Source organism: Suncus etruscus, chromosome 8, assembly GCF_024139225.1.
Source record: "Suncus etruscus isolate mSunEtr1 chromosome 8, mSunEtr1.pri.cur, whole genome shotgun sequence".
Taxonomy (NCBI): domain Eukaryota; kingdom Metazoa; phylum Chordata; class Mammalia; order Eulipotyphla; family Soricidae; genus Suncus; species Suncus etruscus.
The window spans coordinates 100,010,177-100,030,417 of record NC_064855.1 but is presented as its reverse complement, the minus strand read 5'-3'; the positions used below and the strand labels follow the sequence as shown (position 1 = coordinate 100,030,417).

The following is a 20,241-nucleotide window of genomic DNA, read 5'->3' as shown; positions in this document are numbered from 1 at the left end:
ATTACAAATAAATTCTTATTGGGGCAGGCGAGGTGGCGCTAGAGGTAAGCATCTGCCTTGCAAGTGCTAGCCAAGGAAGGACCGTGGTTCGATCTCCCAGTGTCCCATATGGTCCCCCAATTTCTGAGCGCTTAGCCAGGAGTAACTCCTGAGCATCAAACGGATGTGGCCCAATAAACAAACAACAACAACAACAAAAAAAACAAATAAATTCCTATCTAATGTTAACTGAGCTTAGGAAAGGTTTCCATTTCATAAAGGAAAGTGAAGAAATATAAAACTAAAATAAAATTTCTGATAATTATATACATATATATTTTTTTTAAATATGTATCTTATTTAAGCACCATGATTACAAACATGATTGTAGTTGGGTTTCAGTCATAATAAAAACACCCCCCTTTACCAGTGTAGCATTCCAGCCACCAATGCCCCCAGCTCCCCTAATTCTTCAAAATGGGTGACAAAAATTATATACAGAACTCAGAACCTGCAGGACAATCCCTGTGGCATCTGGTGTTTCTGTATTTACATTAAGAGCCCTAAGATACTTACTGCACCTCCCATAGACTATCAGCTCTCTAAATTTTTGTATTTAGGGTGTCTTTATATCAGACATTCAGATGCTCCTGGGTGAGGCTGGGTCATCAAGTTGCAGGGTCTTGGTGAGTCCAGGGAGAAGGGCAGGTGAGGTCGCTTCTAGCATCTCCCAAGGAATGTCCAGGATACCATACTCTGTAGGTTTTGCTGGTTTCTGAGAACCCTATTGGAAATACCTTGCCTCAGCTGTTCCCTGGGTGAATTCAAATCAAGTTGTTTGGGTCTCCAAGGTCTGGACATATGATCAGATGATCAGGTTGCTTGTGCTTCCAGCTGCTCCCTGGATGAGGCTGCATCACCATTTTGCACTGATCTAGGTGTGACAGGTCAGAAGATCAGGGCACACTTCCCTCTAACACTTTCGCTTAGAGGGCATGTTGTTTTGGTACTTTCAAGATACAGGCAGATGTCTGGGTCCACTTGTTTCCAGCTAATGCCCAGGTAAGGCCAAATCACCATGTTAGGCTGGTGTTAGCAGAACATGACAGGTAGCTGCTCCAGGGTTATTTCCCAGTCACAATGTTGTGCCAGTCTTTCCAGGTCCGGTGGTGGTCAGGTCGCACCTTCTTCCAGCTACCACTGTATAGCCCAGGTTGAATGGGCCTGAAAAAATGGCTCCATGAGAATTAAGAAAAAAAAGGCAGACATAACAAAGACAAGCATGGGGTGAGGGGATTCCTAGTCTTATAGTCTGTGAACCTTAACTGACCTTCATATAGAAAATTTATTGTTAAGGGAATAATCAATCATAAGAAGGAGGGCAGCAAAACACATGAAAGAACAACACAAACTCTTGACTAAAAATTATACCACAAAGAAACCAACAACAGCAGAAACAGCAGCATAGATAGAACAGGTATGTAATCAGCCTTCTACCACAAAGGCCAATAATATCCCCTAAGGGATCTTATACAGAAATACAGGTAAAGAATACCATGGAAAATCACTGACTCCAACAGAAACATCTCATAACAATATGCTTTAATGCCTTAATCTTACTATATTTAAAATAACCTCTCAGCTTTTCTGTCCACGGGCATTATTGAATACAAAGGATGGACAAAATAAGATGGCATCTTGGGGCTCAGTCATACGAGATACCATGCCCGGCTTGCACTACGAGATTGTCCCAAGAAAACTCTAACTACACTTTATCTCTAGGTTATACGTTCTTTTAGGACTTGAAGCACATGACGAGCCAGACCACTGAAGCAGCAACAATAACCTACATACATACTACAGACCCTACTCATTGAACACATTCAAGCAAACTAGAATTCCCTTGCTCTTTTCTCCTCTCTTCTCACTAGTTTCTTCTTTTTTTCTTTTTTTCTTCCTTTTTTAATGTATTTTCTCTTTTCTTCTTTCCTGCCCCTTCTATATACTTTCCCCTTTCACCCCCTTTGGACTATCCCTGCACCCCTCAACCCCATCCAGATTTTCCACCTTATTAAAACTCTTCACCCTCAGTTCTTAATCTATTAGGCATCAAGATTGACCTTCTACCCCAACGAATTAGTACCCAGCACCCAAGTGAAGCGACACCCAGTCAAACCCACACCTCATTCCCGGCAAGAAGAATCAACCAATTCCCCTGCTGACTCATGCTGCGTGTCCCTCCTTACCAACTCTTCCTAATACAGACTGTTACTTGAAAACGAACTTGGCTCTAAAAGTACCCCCAAAGCAAGGGGTACTTCCCAAGACCTTCCTGCCGCGATTCTCTTACTAATCTGAAGAAGGTCAGGGTGCGTGATTAAAAGGTGCTCAGGAACCCACACACCACAAGAAAACCCCAAAAGTCAATGGGGAAACCTATACTTCCATCATAAGTATAAGACCTATACACAGTACCGCTTTCTCTGCTTTTCCCCCAAATGTAAGATAGTCTATTGCATCATTTTGTTCCTTTAGTTACCTTGTTATTTTATTTTTATATTTATGTGAGCACATATAGTCTTATTTCTATTTTTTATATTTTTTGGGAGTGTGACCTGTTCTATTTTCTTTTCATTTCACTCCCAAATGCACCGGCAATATAATGTAGCACCATTCTCCCCTGCAAAGACACACTAAGAAAAGGGGAAATCTTATGTATAAAAATGAGCTCTTATCTACTAGGGATAAGAATTCATACTTGTTTACAATACAGGGACATCTCCCACCCTGAAAATAGGTCACGTGGACCCAACTTAGACCCCAAGTGATTAGACATCATTCGTCCAGCCTCGAACCCTGGATCTCCTTCATAGAAATGACACAGTTCTTCACAACAGCTACAGGGAACAACTCCCGTCTGGGACAGCCTTAATACTGCTGGGACACCATCAAGTGCCAGCTCTAATATGATATCCTGACAATGAGGAAAATGGGAACAACTAGACCTAAGAGCAGGTTATCCTACCCCACCAGCTAACGATAAGACAAAATCAGAAGACTTGTCACCCTTTGGTCTGTCCAAAAGCCAAGATTGCAATCTACAGATGACTGGCTGATAGAACCATGACCGGACTGTATGTATCCTGGGACCAATAAAAAAGCCCTAATCTAGAGTTTGAGCTATGGCCTGCACAACAACCATGATCTCCAGTTCCAATGGTCTGTCTGAGACAATTGTAACAAAATGGGTCTTCTGGAAACATTCTAGGATCAACGCAAAGACCAAGACCACCAACCACAGAAGATGGATTAAAATGACACTGAGGGGGCAGAACTTCTAGAACCACAAAGAAAGACTTCATCATAAATTCCACTCTGTTACTTGTGCAGATACCGAGATCTTTAGATATAGAGGTCTGATTTTATCACCCAGGACAGAGCAGGAGTCTCCCAAACAGCACGAAAGCACCAAAGGAAGAGTAAATGAACCTGTATGGAGTCTATAATTAATCCCATGACAATATACTCCAAGGGTGGAGAAACCCTGTAGCTCTTAGGCCAAGAAAATTCAATTTCGAATGACCCCAATATTTACTGTGCCTGTGCAGCAGGGAAAAAAAGCACAAAACAATTTTTATCCTTTTATTTTATTTATCTATCTAGTTTTTGTTGATTTCTTTGTTTTGGTGTGGTTATTGAAGTTTTTGTTTCCATTTATATTTATATATTTATTTTCTTCCTTTCTTTTCTTTATGTGCTCTGCCATGTTTTTATCTCAAGATCATGGCTTTTATGTGGTGCTTACCTTTATTGCTGGAGTGCTCACTGGATGTTTTGTTTGACACTTTTTTTTTGTACTGTTGGGGTGATTCACCTTTTTCCCCTTCGTCTCTCAAACCGATGATGAGAGCCTCTAGAAGGACTCTGCCCATTTCTGGCGTATTTGATTTTTACCCCAGTTTACTACTTTTCTCTTCTTCAAACAAAACCATGTAACTTGATCTATCTAGTCCTGCCTCTGAAAGATTCGAGCGTCCTAATCTAGCTGCCCGACACAGAGAAATGAAGAGGCTGATGTCCCAGCAAATGCTTTGAAAAGTGCTTTAATACTGACCTTTCGAATGGCCAGGGTCAAAATGCCCCCAGAATAGACTGGGCACAAAGAGACCTCGTGGTTCCCTAGTTTCCCCTTATATAGGATGGGAAGTGGGAGGCAAAGGAGAGTCCTTGAGGGCTGGACTTCTGCTACGGTAACACAAATCATTGGTGAGGTAGGGGTAAAGGTGGGGCCAAGGTAGTGACGACTTCCTTAAGGGGCGGGACACCCGCCAAGGCTGGTGGGAGGGGGCTGATTTCCCTTTTCACCTCCCAGTTACAAGAGGAAATAAGGGAGCTACCAAGACCAAACAGGTGTAAGACCACTAAGTAGCAAGTTAGGCACAGAGGAGGCCATGTATTCTTGCAGCCCCAGGGGTGAGGGAGGGGAGGTAGGATGGGAACCGAGGAGTAGGGAGAACAATTCGGTGATGGGAATCCCCCTGATATTAAGTTAACATGTGCCTATAATATTACTGTCAACAAGAGCTTGCTTTACATGCAAAAATTGGAGGTGGTGGAGGACAACTTTGGTGGTGGGAATTCCCCTAATTCAATATCAATAGGTACTTAAAATATTACTGTGAAAGATATGTAAACCACTTTGGTCAGAATAAAAATTATCATTAAAAAAAAGAAGCAGGGCAGATAACAAATAAATTCTTATCTAATGGTAATGAAGCCTAAGGGCAGGCTTACATTTCATAAGGGATTTGAGAAAAGAGGAAGCTAAGGTAAAATGTCTGAAGGTCATCTTCTCCAAGGATGGGGGACAGATAAAAGACTTTTTACAGGACTTCCACCTGCAAGGCATTCCCTGAAGCACCTGGTGCTCCTGTATTTACATTAAATGCCCTAAGATATTTATTATAGTTTTCCTAGGACTATCCATTTTCTATCTAAACTTTATTTCTTTCTTCATATTGGACCTCCAATTTCTCCTGATGAGGTCACTTCACTACATTGTACTGATAACAGCAAGTCAGGAAAGAAGGTAAGGGGACATTTACTTCTAGCCTCTCCCAGGATGAGGCAGATCTAATCTCTGTGGACCTATTCATATGATGGGAGGGAGGGGTGTTTGCTTCCAGCTGCTCTCAGGGTGAAGCAGGATAATTAAATTTTGTTTGTGTCCTGGGGTCACAGAAAGTCAAGGTACATTTTCCTCCAAGTCCTCTGTGAAGAGGTCTTGTCACCACCATGTGCTGATCAGCAGTCGCCTGTCAGATGTTGCAGCCTATTCTCAAGAAGGCAGCTTCAGGGCAGGAGTGGGTCACCACATTGTGCTGGTCTCCAGAGTCTTGCAAACAGACAAATGCAATTGCTGCCAGATGCTCCCAGGTCAAAGATGTGTCACCATGTTTTGCAGGTCTTGCAGGGTCCCAAACAGTCATAGCAAAGTTGCCACTAGCAGATTTCAGGATGAGGCTGGGTCACTAAGTGTGCTGAACTCTGTTAATCCAGGCATATTTTTGGGCACATTTATCTCAGGCCACTCCTAAGTAGAGGTTAGGTCACTCTATTTTGTTGGTCTCTCTGGGTCCAGGAAGAAGATCTGGTGCAATTTACTCCAGTTGCTTTAGGGAGAAACGCTGGATAACAAAACTGTACTGATCATGGTACGTCTGTGCAGATGGTGGGGACACTCTTGCTTCCAGTTATTCCTGGGTTGAATTTCATCCAAAAGGTTTGTTACTCTCACTGGTTCTTCAGGGCTCACTTTCCTTCAGCTGCTGGTGTCCATATGATGCAATAACACTGTGAGAATTAAGTAAACAAGAGAGACATGACAGAGACATTCATGGGGTCAGGGTGTTCAGAGTCCCCTACTCTGGGAAACATAACTGACCCTCACATAGAAAATCCATTGTTTGGGAATAATCAATCATAAGAAGCAGGGCACATAACAAATAAAATCCTATCTAAAGTTAATTAAGCCTAAGGGCACTTTTACAAAAATAAGGGGAAGTGAAGAAAGAGAAAGCTAAGTTAAAAATTCTGAAGATAATATTCCTCCAAGATGGGTGACAGAAAAAAAGATTATATACAGGACTCCCACCTGTAGGGCATTGCCGAGGCATATGGTGTTCCTGTGTTTACATTAAGAGCCCTAAGATCTTTATTATACCTACTATAGGACTATCAGCTCTTTATCGAAAATTGTTTATTTCTTGGGTGTCTTCATATTGGATGTCTTGCTTCTTCTGGGGGAGGCCAGATCACCACATTTACTGGTAACCATTGAACCCAACAGATAGTCAGGCACATTTGCCTCTAGCCACTCCAATGGTGAGGCCAGGTCTCCAACATTTTGCTGATCTCTGTGGGCCTGGGTATATGATCAGAGTTCTCTTGCTTCCAGTTGTTCCCAGGTAGAGGCTGGATCACTAAATAGTGCTGGTAGGTCTCTTGGGTCATAGCAACTTGCAGTGCTTTATTTCTCCAGGTCCCCTATGCAGTTGGCCTGTCACCATGTTGTACAGGTCAGTGGTAGCTCTGCAGATGTTGGAACATGACTGTCTCAGGAGTTCCAAGATCCACTACATTGTGCTGGTCTCCAGGGTCTTGTAGACAGATGGATATGCTTCTAATAAGCTGCTCTCACAGCAAATATGGGTCACCATGTTGTACAAGTTTCATTGGGTCCCAGATGAACAGTTAGAGCATAATTGCCTCTACCTGCTTTCAGTGTGAGGCTGGGTCACTATGATACGCTGGTCTCTGGGGATCCAGGCATATTTTAGGCACATTTGCCTCTGACCACTCCCAAAGAGATGCTAGATCACTTCATCATGCTGGTCTAGAAAGACAAGACAGAAGGTCTGGATGTGCTTTCCTCAAATTGCTTTTGGAGAGAAGCTGGGTAATAATGCTGTGCTGATCTTTATGGATCTGTGAAGGTTGGAGCACACTTGTCTCAGGCATTCCTGGGTCCATCACAAAGCTGTGCCAGTCTCTCCCATCCATCTCCCGTCCATTGTGTGGTCTTGGTTTGCTTTCCTCCAACTGACGCTGCCCAGCACAGGGTGAATGGGTCTGATGCAATGGTGCCACAAGAATTAAGAAAAAATGACAGACTTAGAGAGACAAGCATGAGGTCAGGGGATTTTCTGTTTCATGGTTTAAGAGCCTCGACTGACCTTTATAAAATTTATTGTTTGGAAGTAATCAATCATAATAAGGAGGACAGATAAAAATAAATTTCTATCTACCCAATTTCCCTGAAAATAAGACAGTTCCTTAATGTGATGTGCTAGATCTTATTTTTAGGGAATGTCTTATTTTTTTTCATAAAGAATATAGTATACATTTATTGTTAAAGTAAAAAAAATAATAAATTAATAGTTAGCAGAAATTAAAAATTAATAATTAGCAGATACATGGAATCCTAATTTTTATGTCCCTGAAAAAAAAAGTAAAATAAATTATTACCTGTATATGGTTCAGCAGTACGATAGCTGACAAAACAAAGCAGACAAACTGAATCCTCCAGTATCAAGATTTACTCACCATGGGCTGGAGAGATAGCACAAAGGTAGGGCATTTGCCTTGCATGTGGTTGAATGGGGACGGACCCAAATTTGATTCCTGGCATTCCATATGGTCCTCCAAGCCTGCCAGGAGCAATTTCTGAGCACAGAGTTAGAGTAAAAATACTTGAGCACTGCCAGATGTGGCACAAAAACAAAAACAACAACAACAAAAATTTACATACTACTTTGTTGTATCCCATTCACATTGATTCTCCTGTTCTTCTACATGCTCTGTGAAAGTCTCCTCCTCTCTCCTGCCCTGCACTCACCACTCACTCTGACCTCCACTCCACCTCCATACAGCAGTGATATCAAGACTTCCTATAATGTTACTGGTTGCTAGATGCCAGTTAGAGAGTCCCTAGCAACTAGTAGATGCCAGTTGGAGAGTCCCTAGCAACTAGTTTATGATAAATCAATTTTCATTCTGACAGGGCCTAGGGTGACCTTATTTGGGGGAGATACCTTATATTTCACCGAGATACAGTATTACATTTCACAAGGGGATGTGAGGAAAGAGAAAGCTAGTGGAAAATCTCTAAAGATTACCTTCCTTAAGTAGGGGGGACAAATAAAAGAATGTAAGGACTCCCACCTACAGGACATTTTCTTTGGAATTTAGCATTACTGTATTTACATTAAGAGCCCTAAGATCTTTAATGTGCCTCTCCTAGGACTATCAGGTCTCTAACTATCAAACCGTGTGTATTTTGTGGGTTTCTTCAAATCAACCACCTGCTCCTGGGTAAGGCCAGATTACCATATTGTAGTGGTCTCAGGTGGTTGGGCAGGAAGTAGGGGCATGCTAGTTTTTAGCCCCTCCCAAGGCACAGCCAGTTCACCATGCTGTGTAGGTCTTGCTGGTTTCTGGGTAGCCTGTCAGAAATTCCTTGCCTCAGCTGCTCTTGGGTGAATTTCTTCATGTTGTGCTGGTCTCTGAGGGCATATGACTGGATTGAACTTGCTTCTAACTGCTTGCGGGGTGAGCCTCATCACAAATGTTTTGCTAGTCTAAGTGTGCCTAGACAGAGATTGGGGCACACTTTTCTCTAGCTCCTCCATGGAGAGGAGATTGAACCATGTTTTCATGGTATTGGCAGATCCAGGCAGATGGTTTGGGTGCATTTATCTCTATCCGATGTTCAGGTCAGGCCTGGGCATATTATGCTGATTTCAGCAAAACAAGGCAGGGGGTTAGAGCACACTTGGCCCCAGCTGCAATAGGAATGAGTCTGCTTCACTGCAGATATAACAGAGACAAGCATACATAGAGTCATGGAGTTTCCAACCTCATGGCCTGAAAACCTAAACTGACCTTCACATAGAAAATTCATTGTCCAGAAATAAAATCAATCATAAAAAGTGAAAAGGAATAAGATCCATGCCGGGTTTTACTTAGATCCATGCCGGGTTTTACTTAGATCCATGCCGGGTTTTACTTAGATCCATGCCGGGTTTTACTTAGGTTTTACCCAATGATCCGCGCTATCGAGCCGGAAACCCTACCTCACCAATGGTTTGCGTTACTGTGGCGGAAGTCCCGCCTCTACTCCTATCTCACCCAATGATCCGCGCTATCGAGCCGGAAACCCTACCTCACCAATGGTTTGCGTTACTGTGGCGGAAGTCCCGCCTCTACCCCTACCTCACCCAATGATCTGTGTTACCATGGTGGAAACCCAGCCCTCAAGGAAGTGCATCATTCTACTTCCTTCTCCTCCCATTTCCCATCTTATATAAGGGGTAACCAGCCGTAGCACGAGGTCTTTCTGGCTTTGCTCTGTGGGAGGAGGCTGTAGACCCTGGTACCAGAATAAAAGAATCCACCTAAGCGTTTGCTTGAGTTGGTTTCCCTTCATTTCTCCGAGACGGAGCAGAATTTGGAATCCTCGGACCGGACATTTTGGCGAGCCAGCCAGGAGATACCAGATCTGCCCGGAGCGGGGGTAGTGAACGGACCACTCGGTGGGTTCTAATTAATGTAGCTTGTGTTGTTGTGTGTTGTTGGTTGTAACTTGTTGTGAGTAGAAGCTAGCACTGTATCTTGTATCTTGTGTTGTTGGTTGTAACTTGTTGTGAGTAGAAGCTAGCACTGTATCTTGTATCTTGTGTTGTTGGTTGTAACTTGTTGTGAGTAGAAGCTAGCACTGTATCTTATGTTGTCGGTTGTAACTTGTTTCGGGTAGAAATTGGCAGTATACTTTATGTTGTTGTGACTGGATGTGCATCAAAAATGGAAGTAGGGAAATGGTAGGGTGACCGAGGACCTGAGAGTCCCCACTCGAAGTGGATACCGGGTGGTAGTGAATTGACGAGTTCAGAAACTATAGGTCACGACCCTGGAGGGCCCCCAGGAGTTCGAGTTTGCAGCGGGGAAGACGTTCCCCAGGCTGCTGTGGTGAACCTTATTTCTATTAATTAGAGGTTTCTGTTTTTGAGTTTTGCTCCTCTGTTCTGTCTTGTTCCATTGTAGTTGTGTCGTGTAAGTGTGTAGGTTCTGTAGACGTGTGTTGGCTTAAATTCTTTGAACTCTTCTATCCTCACCTCCTTTACCCCCCCCCAAATCTTTTCCTCATCAACTCCTTTGATTTACTGTTCTCATTATGGGACAGAAGCAGACTACTCCTTTGTCCCTCACTCTGGACCACTGGTCAGAAGTGAGGACTCGTGCACAAAATCGTTCCCTAGCCGTGAAAAGGGGCAAGTGGCAGACATGCTGTGCTGCTGAGTGGCCAGCCTTTCAAGTTGGATGGCCAAAGGGGGGGTCTTTTTATATTTCCTTAGTTCGCAGAGTGAGAGACATCGTGTACCGACCGGGGCCGCATGGACATCCTGATCAAGAACCCTACATTCTCATGTGGGAGGACCTCTGTACCAGTCCCCCTGACTGGGTGCGGCCATTCCTCCCCCCCCCTAAACCTTCTTCTTTACAGCCGCTTTTGGAGCCTACGATCCTACCCATGAAGGAGAAAAGGGGATCGGAGTCACAGCCTAAAGAGGAGCGAGCTGTGCCCCGCATTTACCCTGACACTACGGACCTACTTCTCTTTGAACCCCCCCCCTTACAACCCATCTGCTCGCACCCCTTCTGCTCCAGCAGGGGAGGCGACTGCAGAACCCCGTTCCCCATTAAATCTCTCCTTAGCTTCCCAGCCTTCCCACGTGCTGCAGGGGGCTGGGGGAGGAGCAGCTTCCCACGTGCTGCAGGGGGCTGGGGGAGGAGCAGCTTCCCACGTGCTGCAGGGGGCTGGGGGAGGAGCCGCTTCCCATGTGCTGCAGGGAGAAGGGGGAGGAGCAGCTTCCCACGTGCTGCAGGGGGGAGAGGGAGGAGCAGCTTCCCACGTGCTGCAGGGGGCTGGGGGAGGAGCCGCTTCCCACGTGCTCCAGGGGGCTGGGGGAGGAGCAGCTTCCCACGTGCTGCAGGGGGCTGGGGGAGGAACAGCTTCCCATGTGCTGCAGGGGGCTGGGGGAGGAACAGCTTCCCACGTGCTCCAGGGGGCTGGGGGAGGAGCAGCTTCCCACGTGCTGCAGGGGGCTGTGGAAGGAGCAGCTTCTCACGTGCTCCAGGGGGCAGGGGGAAGAGCAACTTGCTTGCCTCCATCATCCCCAGAGTCCTTGCCGGATGAGAGCCAGCGAGCAGGGCCAGCTGCGGGAACCCGCAGCAGGCAAAAAGATTCGACATTTGGAGCTTTGCCAATCATGCCGCTGAGGCCAGTAGGGCCCATGATGGACGATGGGAGGGGAGGGGAGATGCCTGCCCTCCAGTATTGGCCCTTCGCCACGTCTGACCTTTATAACTGGAAGCTTAACCATCCCTCTTTCTCTGAAGACCCCACTAGGTTAATTAATCTTTTAGATTCTCTGATGAACACCCACCAGCCTACTTGGGACGACTGCCAGCAGCTGCTTCGTACCCTGTTCACTACTGAAGAACAGGACCGCATTTTGGCAGCAGCCCGGAAAAATGTGATAGGACTAGATGGCTTGGTGACAACCAGACCTGATGTTATTGATGACTCTTTCCCCTTGCGGAGACCGGATTGGGACCCCAACACATATGAAGGTAGGGGGAATCTGTCCACCTATCGCCAGACTCTCATGAGAGGTCTCCGGGAAGCGGCTAGAAAGCCCACAAACCTAGCCAAGGTAAAAGAGGTAATACAGGGACCCGATGAGCCTCCCGGGGTTTTCCTAGAAAGGCTGATGGAATCATATAGGAGGTACACTCCTTTCGATCCAACCTCTGAAACTCATCAGGCTTCAGTCATTATGGCTTTTGTAGGACAGTCAGCAGCAGATATTAGAAAGAAACTCCAGAGGCTGGAGGATATCCAGGGAAAGACTTTACAAGACCTAGTAAAGGAGGCTGAGAAAGTGTTCAGTAAGAGAGAAACAAAGGAAGAAAGAGAGGAGCGACTAGAAAAGAAAAAAAGAGAGTGGCAGGAAAAGAGAGACAGGGAAAGGAAAGAAGCAGAGGAGAAAGAGAGAGAAGAGAGAGAGAGGAGGGAAGAACGAAAGGACAGAAGAAGGAATAAGGAACTGGCAAGGGTCTTGGCAGTAGCAGTAGACAGATCTAGCACAGGTCAGAAAGGTAGGGACCTGGGCCCACGAAGACGCCGACCCCTGGACAAGGACCAATGCGCTCGCTGCCGCCAGAGGGGACACTGGGCTCGGGAATGCACCCAACCCCCACGATCCCCTCGTGGCACCCAACCCCCACGATCCCCGCAACCTTCAAGGACCCTGGCCCTTGAATCTGAATAGGGGGGTCAGGGCTCCAACCCCCTCCGGGAGCTCAGGGCTAAATTTAAGGTGGAGGGGACTCCCATAGACTTTGAACTTGACACAGGGGCAGTATACTCGGTCCTAAAGAAACCTTTGGGACCCCTCTCTAGTAAGCAATCCTTAGTACAAGGAGCAAATGGAAGTAGCTATCGTTCCTGGACTACTTCCCGGACTATGGACTTGGGGAAAGGAGAAATCAAGCATTCTTTCCTGGTCATACCAAACTGCCCCTCACCTCTAATGGGACGAGACTTGCTAACCAAACTCAGAGCCCAGATAACCTTTGAAGAAACTGGTCCAGAAATTGCTTTTCTTAATCCCAGTGTTCAACCACTTACCACCTCCGTCCTGACCATCAGGGCTGAGGATGAATATAGACTGTTTACAGATGACCCCTTGCCAGTTGAAAAGCCAAGACACCGACTTTTGGTTAAGACTAGTTCCAGAAGCTTGGGCCGAAACTGCTGGACTGGGGTTGTCTACCTTACAGGCTCCAGTAGTGGTAGAGTTAAAAACTACTGCTGTCCCTGTGAGAGTTAGGCAGTACCCCATGAGTCAGGAAGCGAAGAAAGGCATAACTCCTCATATCCGGAAACTTCTCCAACAAGGGGTCTTAGTAAAATGTCAGTCAGCCTGGAATACTCCATTACTCCCAGTTAAGAAGCCTGGAACTGGGGACTATCGGCCAGTACAGGACCTAAGGGCAGTTAACAGTCAGGTGGAAGTCATCCATCCCACTGTGCCAAACCCATACAATCTCCTCAGCACCCTAAGTCCTGAAAGAGTATGGTATAGTGTATTGGACTTAAAAGACGCTTTCTTTTGCCTGTCTCTACATCCAGCCAGTCAACCCTTATTTGCTTTTGAGTGGAGTGATCCTGAGGCAGGAATTTCAGGCCAACTAACCTGGACCAGATTGCCTCAGGGATTTAAGAACTCCCCTACCATCTTTGATGAGGCCTTGCACCAAGACTTAAGTCTCTTCCGCAGCCAGCACCCCCAGGTAACCCTGCTCCAGTATGTGGACGATATTTTACTTGCAGGAAAAACTGAAGAAGATTGCAAGCAGGCCACCCATGACCTGCTGAAGGAACTTGCTCGGCTAGGGTATAGAGCATCAGCTAAGAAGGCGCAGCTGTGCCAGAGAGAGGTGACGTTTCTGGGATACATGCTACGAGGGGGAAAGCGATGGCTGACGGAGGCCCGGAAGAAGGTCGTGGCACAGATCCCTGCACCTACTACTCGCCGGCAGTTACGTGAGTTTCTGGGGACGGCAGGTTTCTGCCGCCTCTGGATCCCTGGTTTCGCCAACTTGGCAGCCCCACTGTACCCCCTCACAAAAGGGGATGCCAAGTTTGAGTGGACCCATGAATGCCAAAGGGCGTTTGACTCTATCAAAACAGCTCTGCTCACAGCCCCAGCCCTGGCCCTCCCTGATGCTAGCAGGCCTTTACCTTATATCTAGAAGAGAAAGGGGGAATGGCAAGGGGAGTGCTGACACAGACGCTGGGTCCGTGGAAAAGGCCGGTTGCCTATCTATCAAAGAAACTAGACCCAGTGGCCAGTGGGTGGCCTAAATGTTTGAGAGCAATAGCCGCAGCTGCACTTCTGGTAAAGGATTGCAGATAAAATTTCCTTGGGACAAAAGCTGACTATAATAGCCCCTCATGCTCTGGAAAGTATAATTCGACAGCCCCCCGACCGTTGGCTCTCAAATGCCCGTATTACCCACTATCAGAGCATCCTTCTAGACAAAGGCAGAATAACTATCGGCCTACCTGTGATTCTCAACCCGGCCACCCTGCTCCCTGAAGAGTCAGAGACACCAGTGTTGCATAACTGCCAGGATTTGCTGGCCGAAGAGAGTGGGCTGAGAAGGGACCTACAGGACCAGCCATTAAAGAACCCTGATGTCATATGGTACACAGATGGGAGTAGTTTTCTCCAAGATGGAGAGAGACGAGCTGGGGCTGCAGTGGTGAGTGACCATGACGTTATCTGGTCCAAATGCCTGAAAGAGGGGACCTCTGCTCAGCGAGCTGAGTTGATAGCCCTTACCAGAGCACTAGAAATGGCAGCAGGAAAAAGGGCAACCATCTACACAGATAGCAGATATGCTTTCGGAACTGCCCATGTCCATGGCGCTATCTACCAAAGGAGGGGACTCCTGACATCTGCAGGAAAGGAAATTAAACACAAAGAAGAGATATTGCGTCTTTTATCTGCTCTTCTCCTACCCAAAGAACTGGCGATAGTTCACTGTCCAGGTCATCAAACGGGAAAGGAAACCGTCGCGTCCGGAAACAGAGAGCTGATGAAGCAGCAAAGGCAGCAAGCATCCCGCATGAAGGAGATCCCTGCACTTATTGTTACTGAACCTGACAACCTCCCACCAGTGTCAACAACTGTAGACTCCCTTTCTGAAGAACCAGAGGTAAATCAGTATCTGAAAACTCTTCACCAACTCACCCACTTGGGGGCCAGAAAAATGATGGAGTTAATTAAGGAATGGCCTCGGGTACCAAAACCAGAGAGGCTAAAGGAAATGGCCGAAAAAATTGTAAGGTCCTGCCAACCCTGTCAACTGGTAAATGCCTATCCTACTAAAATGGGAACCGGAAAGAGACTGAGAGGGGAGAGACCAGGCCAACATTGGGAGATTGATTTCACTGAAATCAAGCCTGCCAAATATGGACTAAAGTATTTGCTAGTCTTTGTAGATACATTTTCAGGTTGGGTGGAAGCCTACCCATGCAAGAAGGAAACAGCCCAGGTGGTGGCTAAGAAGATATTAGATGACATCTTCCCCAGGTTTGGACTTCCTCAGGTAATTGGGTCAGACAACGGACCAGCTTTTGTGGCCCAGGTAAGTCAGGGATTAGCCAAGACCCTGGGCATAAATTGGAAATTACACTGTTCGTATCGCCCGCAGAGCTCAGGGCAGGTAGAAAGAATGAACAGATCTATTAAGGAGACTTTAACCAAATTATCTCTAGAAACTGGCATAGGGGACTGGACTACCCTCCTACCTTCTGCCCTCTTCAGGGCTAGGAATACCCCTTTGCCCTCTTTGTGTAAACTAACTCCTTTTGAAGTGTTGTATGGTGCTCCCCCCCCGGTGCGAATGCTTTTTGAGCCTTATGATGTTTTCTCTTCCACCTCCACTCCCTTAGCAGCTCGGCTGGCCGCCATCGCTGCCCTACAAAGCCAAGTCTGGAAAGAACTCAGACAGGCATATGAACCCGGAGAATTGACGGTGCCACATCCCTTCAAGCCGGGAGACCAGGTCCTGGTGAGACGGCATCGCTCGCAGACACTGGAGCCTCGGTGGAAGGGACCTTATGTCGTCCTTCTGACCACCCCTACTGCTGTTAAGGTGGACGGCATTGCTTCCTGGGTTCACGCCTCCCATCTGAAACCTGCCCCTGCTGACCTCAACCGTAATGAGTGGAAAGTGGAGCGCACCGAGAATCCTCTCAAGATTCGAGTCCGGCGAACACACTCTAGCCCTGATATGCCCTCTGACTCTAACAATGCTCCTCCTGGCACTGGCTGAAGGAGGACTCGATGAGTCCATAAGCCCAGAAGAACTGGTAAAAAAACTATTTGGAAACCCCTGTGACTGTGTGGGAGGCTATCAACTCAACAGTAGGCTCCTGTACACTCGAGCAGTAGACTGTGGAACTAGAATTGCTTACCTCCAGTCCCCTACTTCTTCCCAAGTGGGGGAAAAATCAGAATGGGTGTGTAGAGAAAAACCTCAACCCTTGCCTCCCTCTTCGGGGGGGAAGTGCCCTGCTCGATGTGTGGAGCTTACTCAAGTTCACTCCCGGTGCTATCGGGAGTATCGAGAGTGTACCAAAAATAACCGGGCATATCTGGTGGCCAGACTCACTGAAACTTACAAGGGGAGCATAGGAGGGAAATGGACAGTTAGTAGGCATAGATCTCCCTATGGAGTCGCAAGTTGCATGGCTGAAGTGGGAGACTTGGTCTGCTGGCCCCTAAAGGCACCCCATTCACATCTCGATGGTGGAGGGCCAACAGACCAGGAAAGAGAAAAAAAGGCCATAGACTGGGCTACAAAGGAAGTGGAGACTAAAATGCCTAAGTGGCCTCGGCACCCCTCCCTCCGACCCCGGATGCCTGCTGAGAAGTTAGATCCAAATACTCATGGCATCCTAGAAGAAACTCACAAACTTCTTAATCTCTCTAACCCTACTCTAGCTGCTGATTGTTGGCTTTGTATGAGAATGGGGGAAAATTGGCCTTTGGCTATCCCTGTCCAACTAGGTAATCTAACCTTTGCTTCTTCTAGCTGTACCTATGTCAAACCCTTTAAGGTAGTCCCCTATAGCTTTGAATCATCTGTTTGCTATTCGCATAACAGCACCGAATCTATAGACCTGGGTCAGGCAGGGGCTACTCAGTGTTCAGAAGTCCTACCTGCTCCCTCTAGCCCAGGGTGTTTACCTCCGGGACGGGCATGGATATGTGGTGGAAATTTGGCTTACTCTCTTTTCCCCAGAACTGGACCGGAATATGCGTCCCAGCATTAGTGCTCCCCAACATTGACATCATTCCGGGGACAGAGTCCATCCCCTTGCCTAGCATAGATCTCTTAGGCGGCACCCGACGGTCTCGACGAGCTATAATGTTCCTGCCCCTACTGGTAGGGCTAGGGGTAGCGGGTGGACTAGCAACCGGAAGCGCAGGACTAGCCATATCAATAGACAAATATGACAAACTCTCGCAAAAATTAATTTCAGATGTGGACACAGTATATAGTTCCATTAATGATGTGCAGGACCAGCTTGACTCCGTGGCTGAAGTGGTATTACAAAATAGGCGGGGGTTAGATTTGATCCTGGCAGAGCAAGGAGGGCTTTGTGTGGCCTTGCAAGAAAAATGTTGTTTCTATACTAACAAGTCAGGATAGTGCGAGACAGGATCAGACACCATCAAGAGGAGCTTGCCCAAAGAAGAAAAGAGCTATTAGATGGTCCCTTATGGTCCTTATGGGGTGGGATTCTCCCCTATCTAATGCCCCTACTGGGACCCCTCCTGAGCCTTTTACTTCTGGTAGCCATTGGTCCATGCATAATCAATCGGATCACTGCGTTCATACGAGCCCAGGTTGGGGACGTTAAACTTATGGTATTACGTCAACAATATCAAGAATTAGCTCAGGCAGATAATTTTAATCAGGAAGTGGAGGCCCCTGACCACATTAACTTCTAGGATTAGAAGTTTTTACTACAAGAAGTGGGGAGATGAAAAGGAATAAGATCCATGCCGGGTTTTACTTAGATCCATGCCGGGTTTTACTTAGATCCATGCCGGGTTTTACTTAGATCCATGCCGGGTTTTACTTAGGTTTTACCCAATGATCCGCGCTATCGAGCCGGAAACCCTACCTCACCAATGGTTTGCGTTACTGTGGCGGAAGTCCCGCCTCTACTCCTATCTCACCCAATGATCCGCGCTATCGAGCCGGAAACCCTACCCTCACCAATGGTTTGCGTTACTGTGGCGGAAGTCCCGCCTCTACCCCTACCTCACCCAATGATCTGTGTTACCATGGTGGAAACCCAGCCCTCAAGGAAGTGCATCATTCTACTTCCTTCTCCTCCCATTTCCCATCTTATATAAGGGGTAACCAGCCGTAGCACGAGGTCTTTCTGGCTTTGCTCTGTGGGAGGAGGCTGTAGACCCTGGTACCAGAATAAAAGAATCCACCTAAGCGTTTGCTTGAGTTGGTTTCCCTTCATTTCTCCGAGACGGAGCAGAATTTGGAATCCTCGGACCGGACAAAAGCAGGGCAGATAACACAGAAATTCTTATCTAATGCTAACTAAGACATAGGGCAGGTTTTTATTTCATAAGGGGGTGTGAGTAAAGAGCAAGCTAAGGTATAGCTCTGAAGATATCTTTCTCCAAGATTGGGGTCACACAAATGGCAATATAAAAGAATTTCACCTGCGAGGCATTTCCTGTGGCATCTGGTGTTCCTGTATTTAATATTAAGAGTCCTATCCTGGATGACCCCCCCCCCAAAAAAAAGAGTCCTAAGATTTTTTACTGCACCTCCACTAGGCCTATGAGCTTTCTAACTAAACTTGTTTATTGCTTGGGTGTCTGCATATTGAACGTCCAACATCTCCTGAGTAAGATAAGGTAACCATATTGTACTGGTATCAGCGAGTATGGACAGAGATCAGGGTGCATCTCCAAGTTTTGAACCCAGGTCCTACACATTGTGCTGATTTCCTTGGGTCTGGGCATATGATTGTCATGGCATCCTTTTATCTACTCCCAGATTGAGGCCAGATTCTTAATATCAGCTGATCTTATGGGGTCACAGGAAGTTGCAATGCTTTTTCTCTAGGTCAACCAAAAAGGAAAAAAGCACTATAACATCCAGTGACTCCACAAGACCAGCAGAATTTAATGATACAGTTTCAACCTGGGAAAAGCTGAAGGATGTAGATCCTTATCTTATGCCTAGACCATAAGAGATCAGCACAATGTGGAAAGCTTGCCTCAATGATGGAGATGCTAGAGGCAATTGTGCCCCTGATCTTCAGTTCAGCACATTGATACCAGTGTAATTTGGTGAAACAAGATCTATCCCAGGTGATGTTGGACATCCAATATGAAGACACCCTAGAATTAAACATGTTTAGATAGAAAGCTTAGAGTCCTAGGGAAGGTACAGATAAAGACTTTATGGTTGTTCATATAAATACGGAAACAGCAGATGCCACAGGAAATGCCCTGCAGGTAGAAGTCCTGCATACAGCCTTTTGTCTGTATTCCTTCCTGGAGAAAGATAATCTTCTGATTATTACCTTACCTACCTTGCTCTTTCCCACATTCCTTATGAAATGCAACCTTCCTGTAGGCTTAATTAGCATTAGAATGGAATTTATTTGCTTCTTATGATTGCTTATTTCTTGAACAATGAATTTTTGTATGTGAAATTCATTGAAGTTCTCAGACCATGAGGCTGGGTACTCTTGACCACATGCTTGGTCTCTGTATGTCTCTTTGTTTACTTTTATTCTCATAGTCCATTGCTTATGGTTTATTCACAAAGGACTGACCAGCAACTGGAGGCAAGCAAGCCCTGACCAGCTGCCCTGTGAGACTGGAGCAAATTGTGATGAAATAGAACCCAGGAAAGACTGGAAGCAAGAATAATCTTCCACCAAATCCACAAGAGATCAATACAGCATGATTACACAAAAAGCAACATGAGGAAAGTACATCAGACCTCCTTCCTGGGTCATTGGATATCAACATCAATTAGTCATCTATCTACCCAATTCCTTAGGAGTGTTCTGAGGAAAATGTGTCCCATCATATGCCTGGATCCACAGACACCAGCAAAATCGGTGACAAGGGTTCTCCCTGGGGAAGCAAGAGGCAAGTGAACCCCAATGTTCCTGCCCTGTCTGCTTAGACCACAGACATTGTGATGACTACTCATCATTAAGCCTACAGGCACCTGTCTAAAATTCTGCTTGGAACCTCCCAAGGAACTACAACAAGGGGTGACCCAGTCTCACCCAGGAGAAAATAGATGTCCTACATGAAGAAACCCCAAAATACACCAGTTTAGATAGAGAGCTGATAGTCCTAGGGGAGGTGCATTAAAATATTAGGTGACATAATGTAATACAGGAACACCAGTTGCCACAGAAAATGTAATGTTGGTGAAGACCTATATAAACTCTTATTTCTGTCCTCCCATCTATGAAGAAGGACAATCTTCAGACATTTTTCCTTAGCTTTCGTTTGTAGACATTCCCTTATAAAATGTAATCCTGCCCTTAGGATTCTTTAG

At 46.3% G+C, this 20,241-nt stretch overlaps 1 protein-coding gene across 1 annotated transcript; it reads left to right on the top strand.

Moving 5' to 3' along the window:
- The first annotated feature begins 10,210 nt into the window (after positions 1 to 10,210).
- LOC126015996 (uncharacterized) lies at positions 10,211 to 19,857 on the top strand. The gene is given in 7 exon segments (XM_049778512.1): positions 10,211 to 10,769; positions 11,122 to 12,043; positions 12,110 to 12,800; positions 12,802 to 13,453; positions 13,571 to 13,693; positions 14,636 to 14,826; positions 19,729 to 19,857. Coding segments are annotated over 7 exon segments (3,267 nt in total).
- The last annotated feature ends 384 nt before the right edge of the window (positions 19,858 to 20,241 follow it).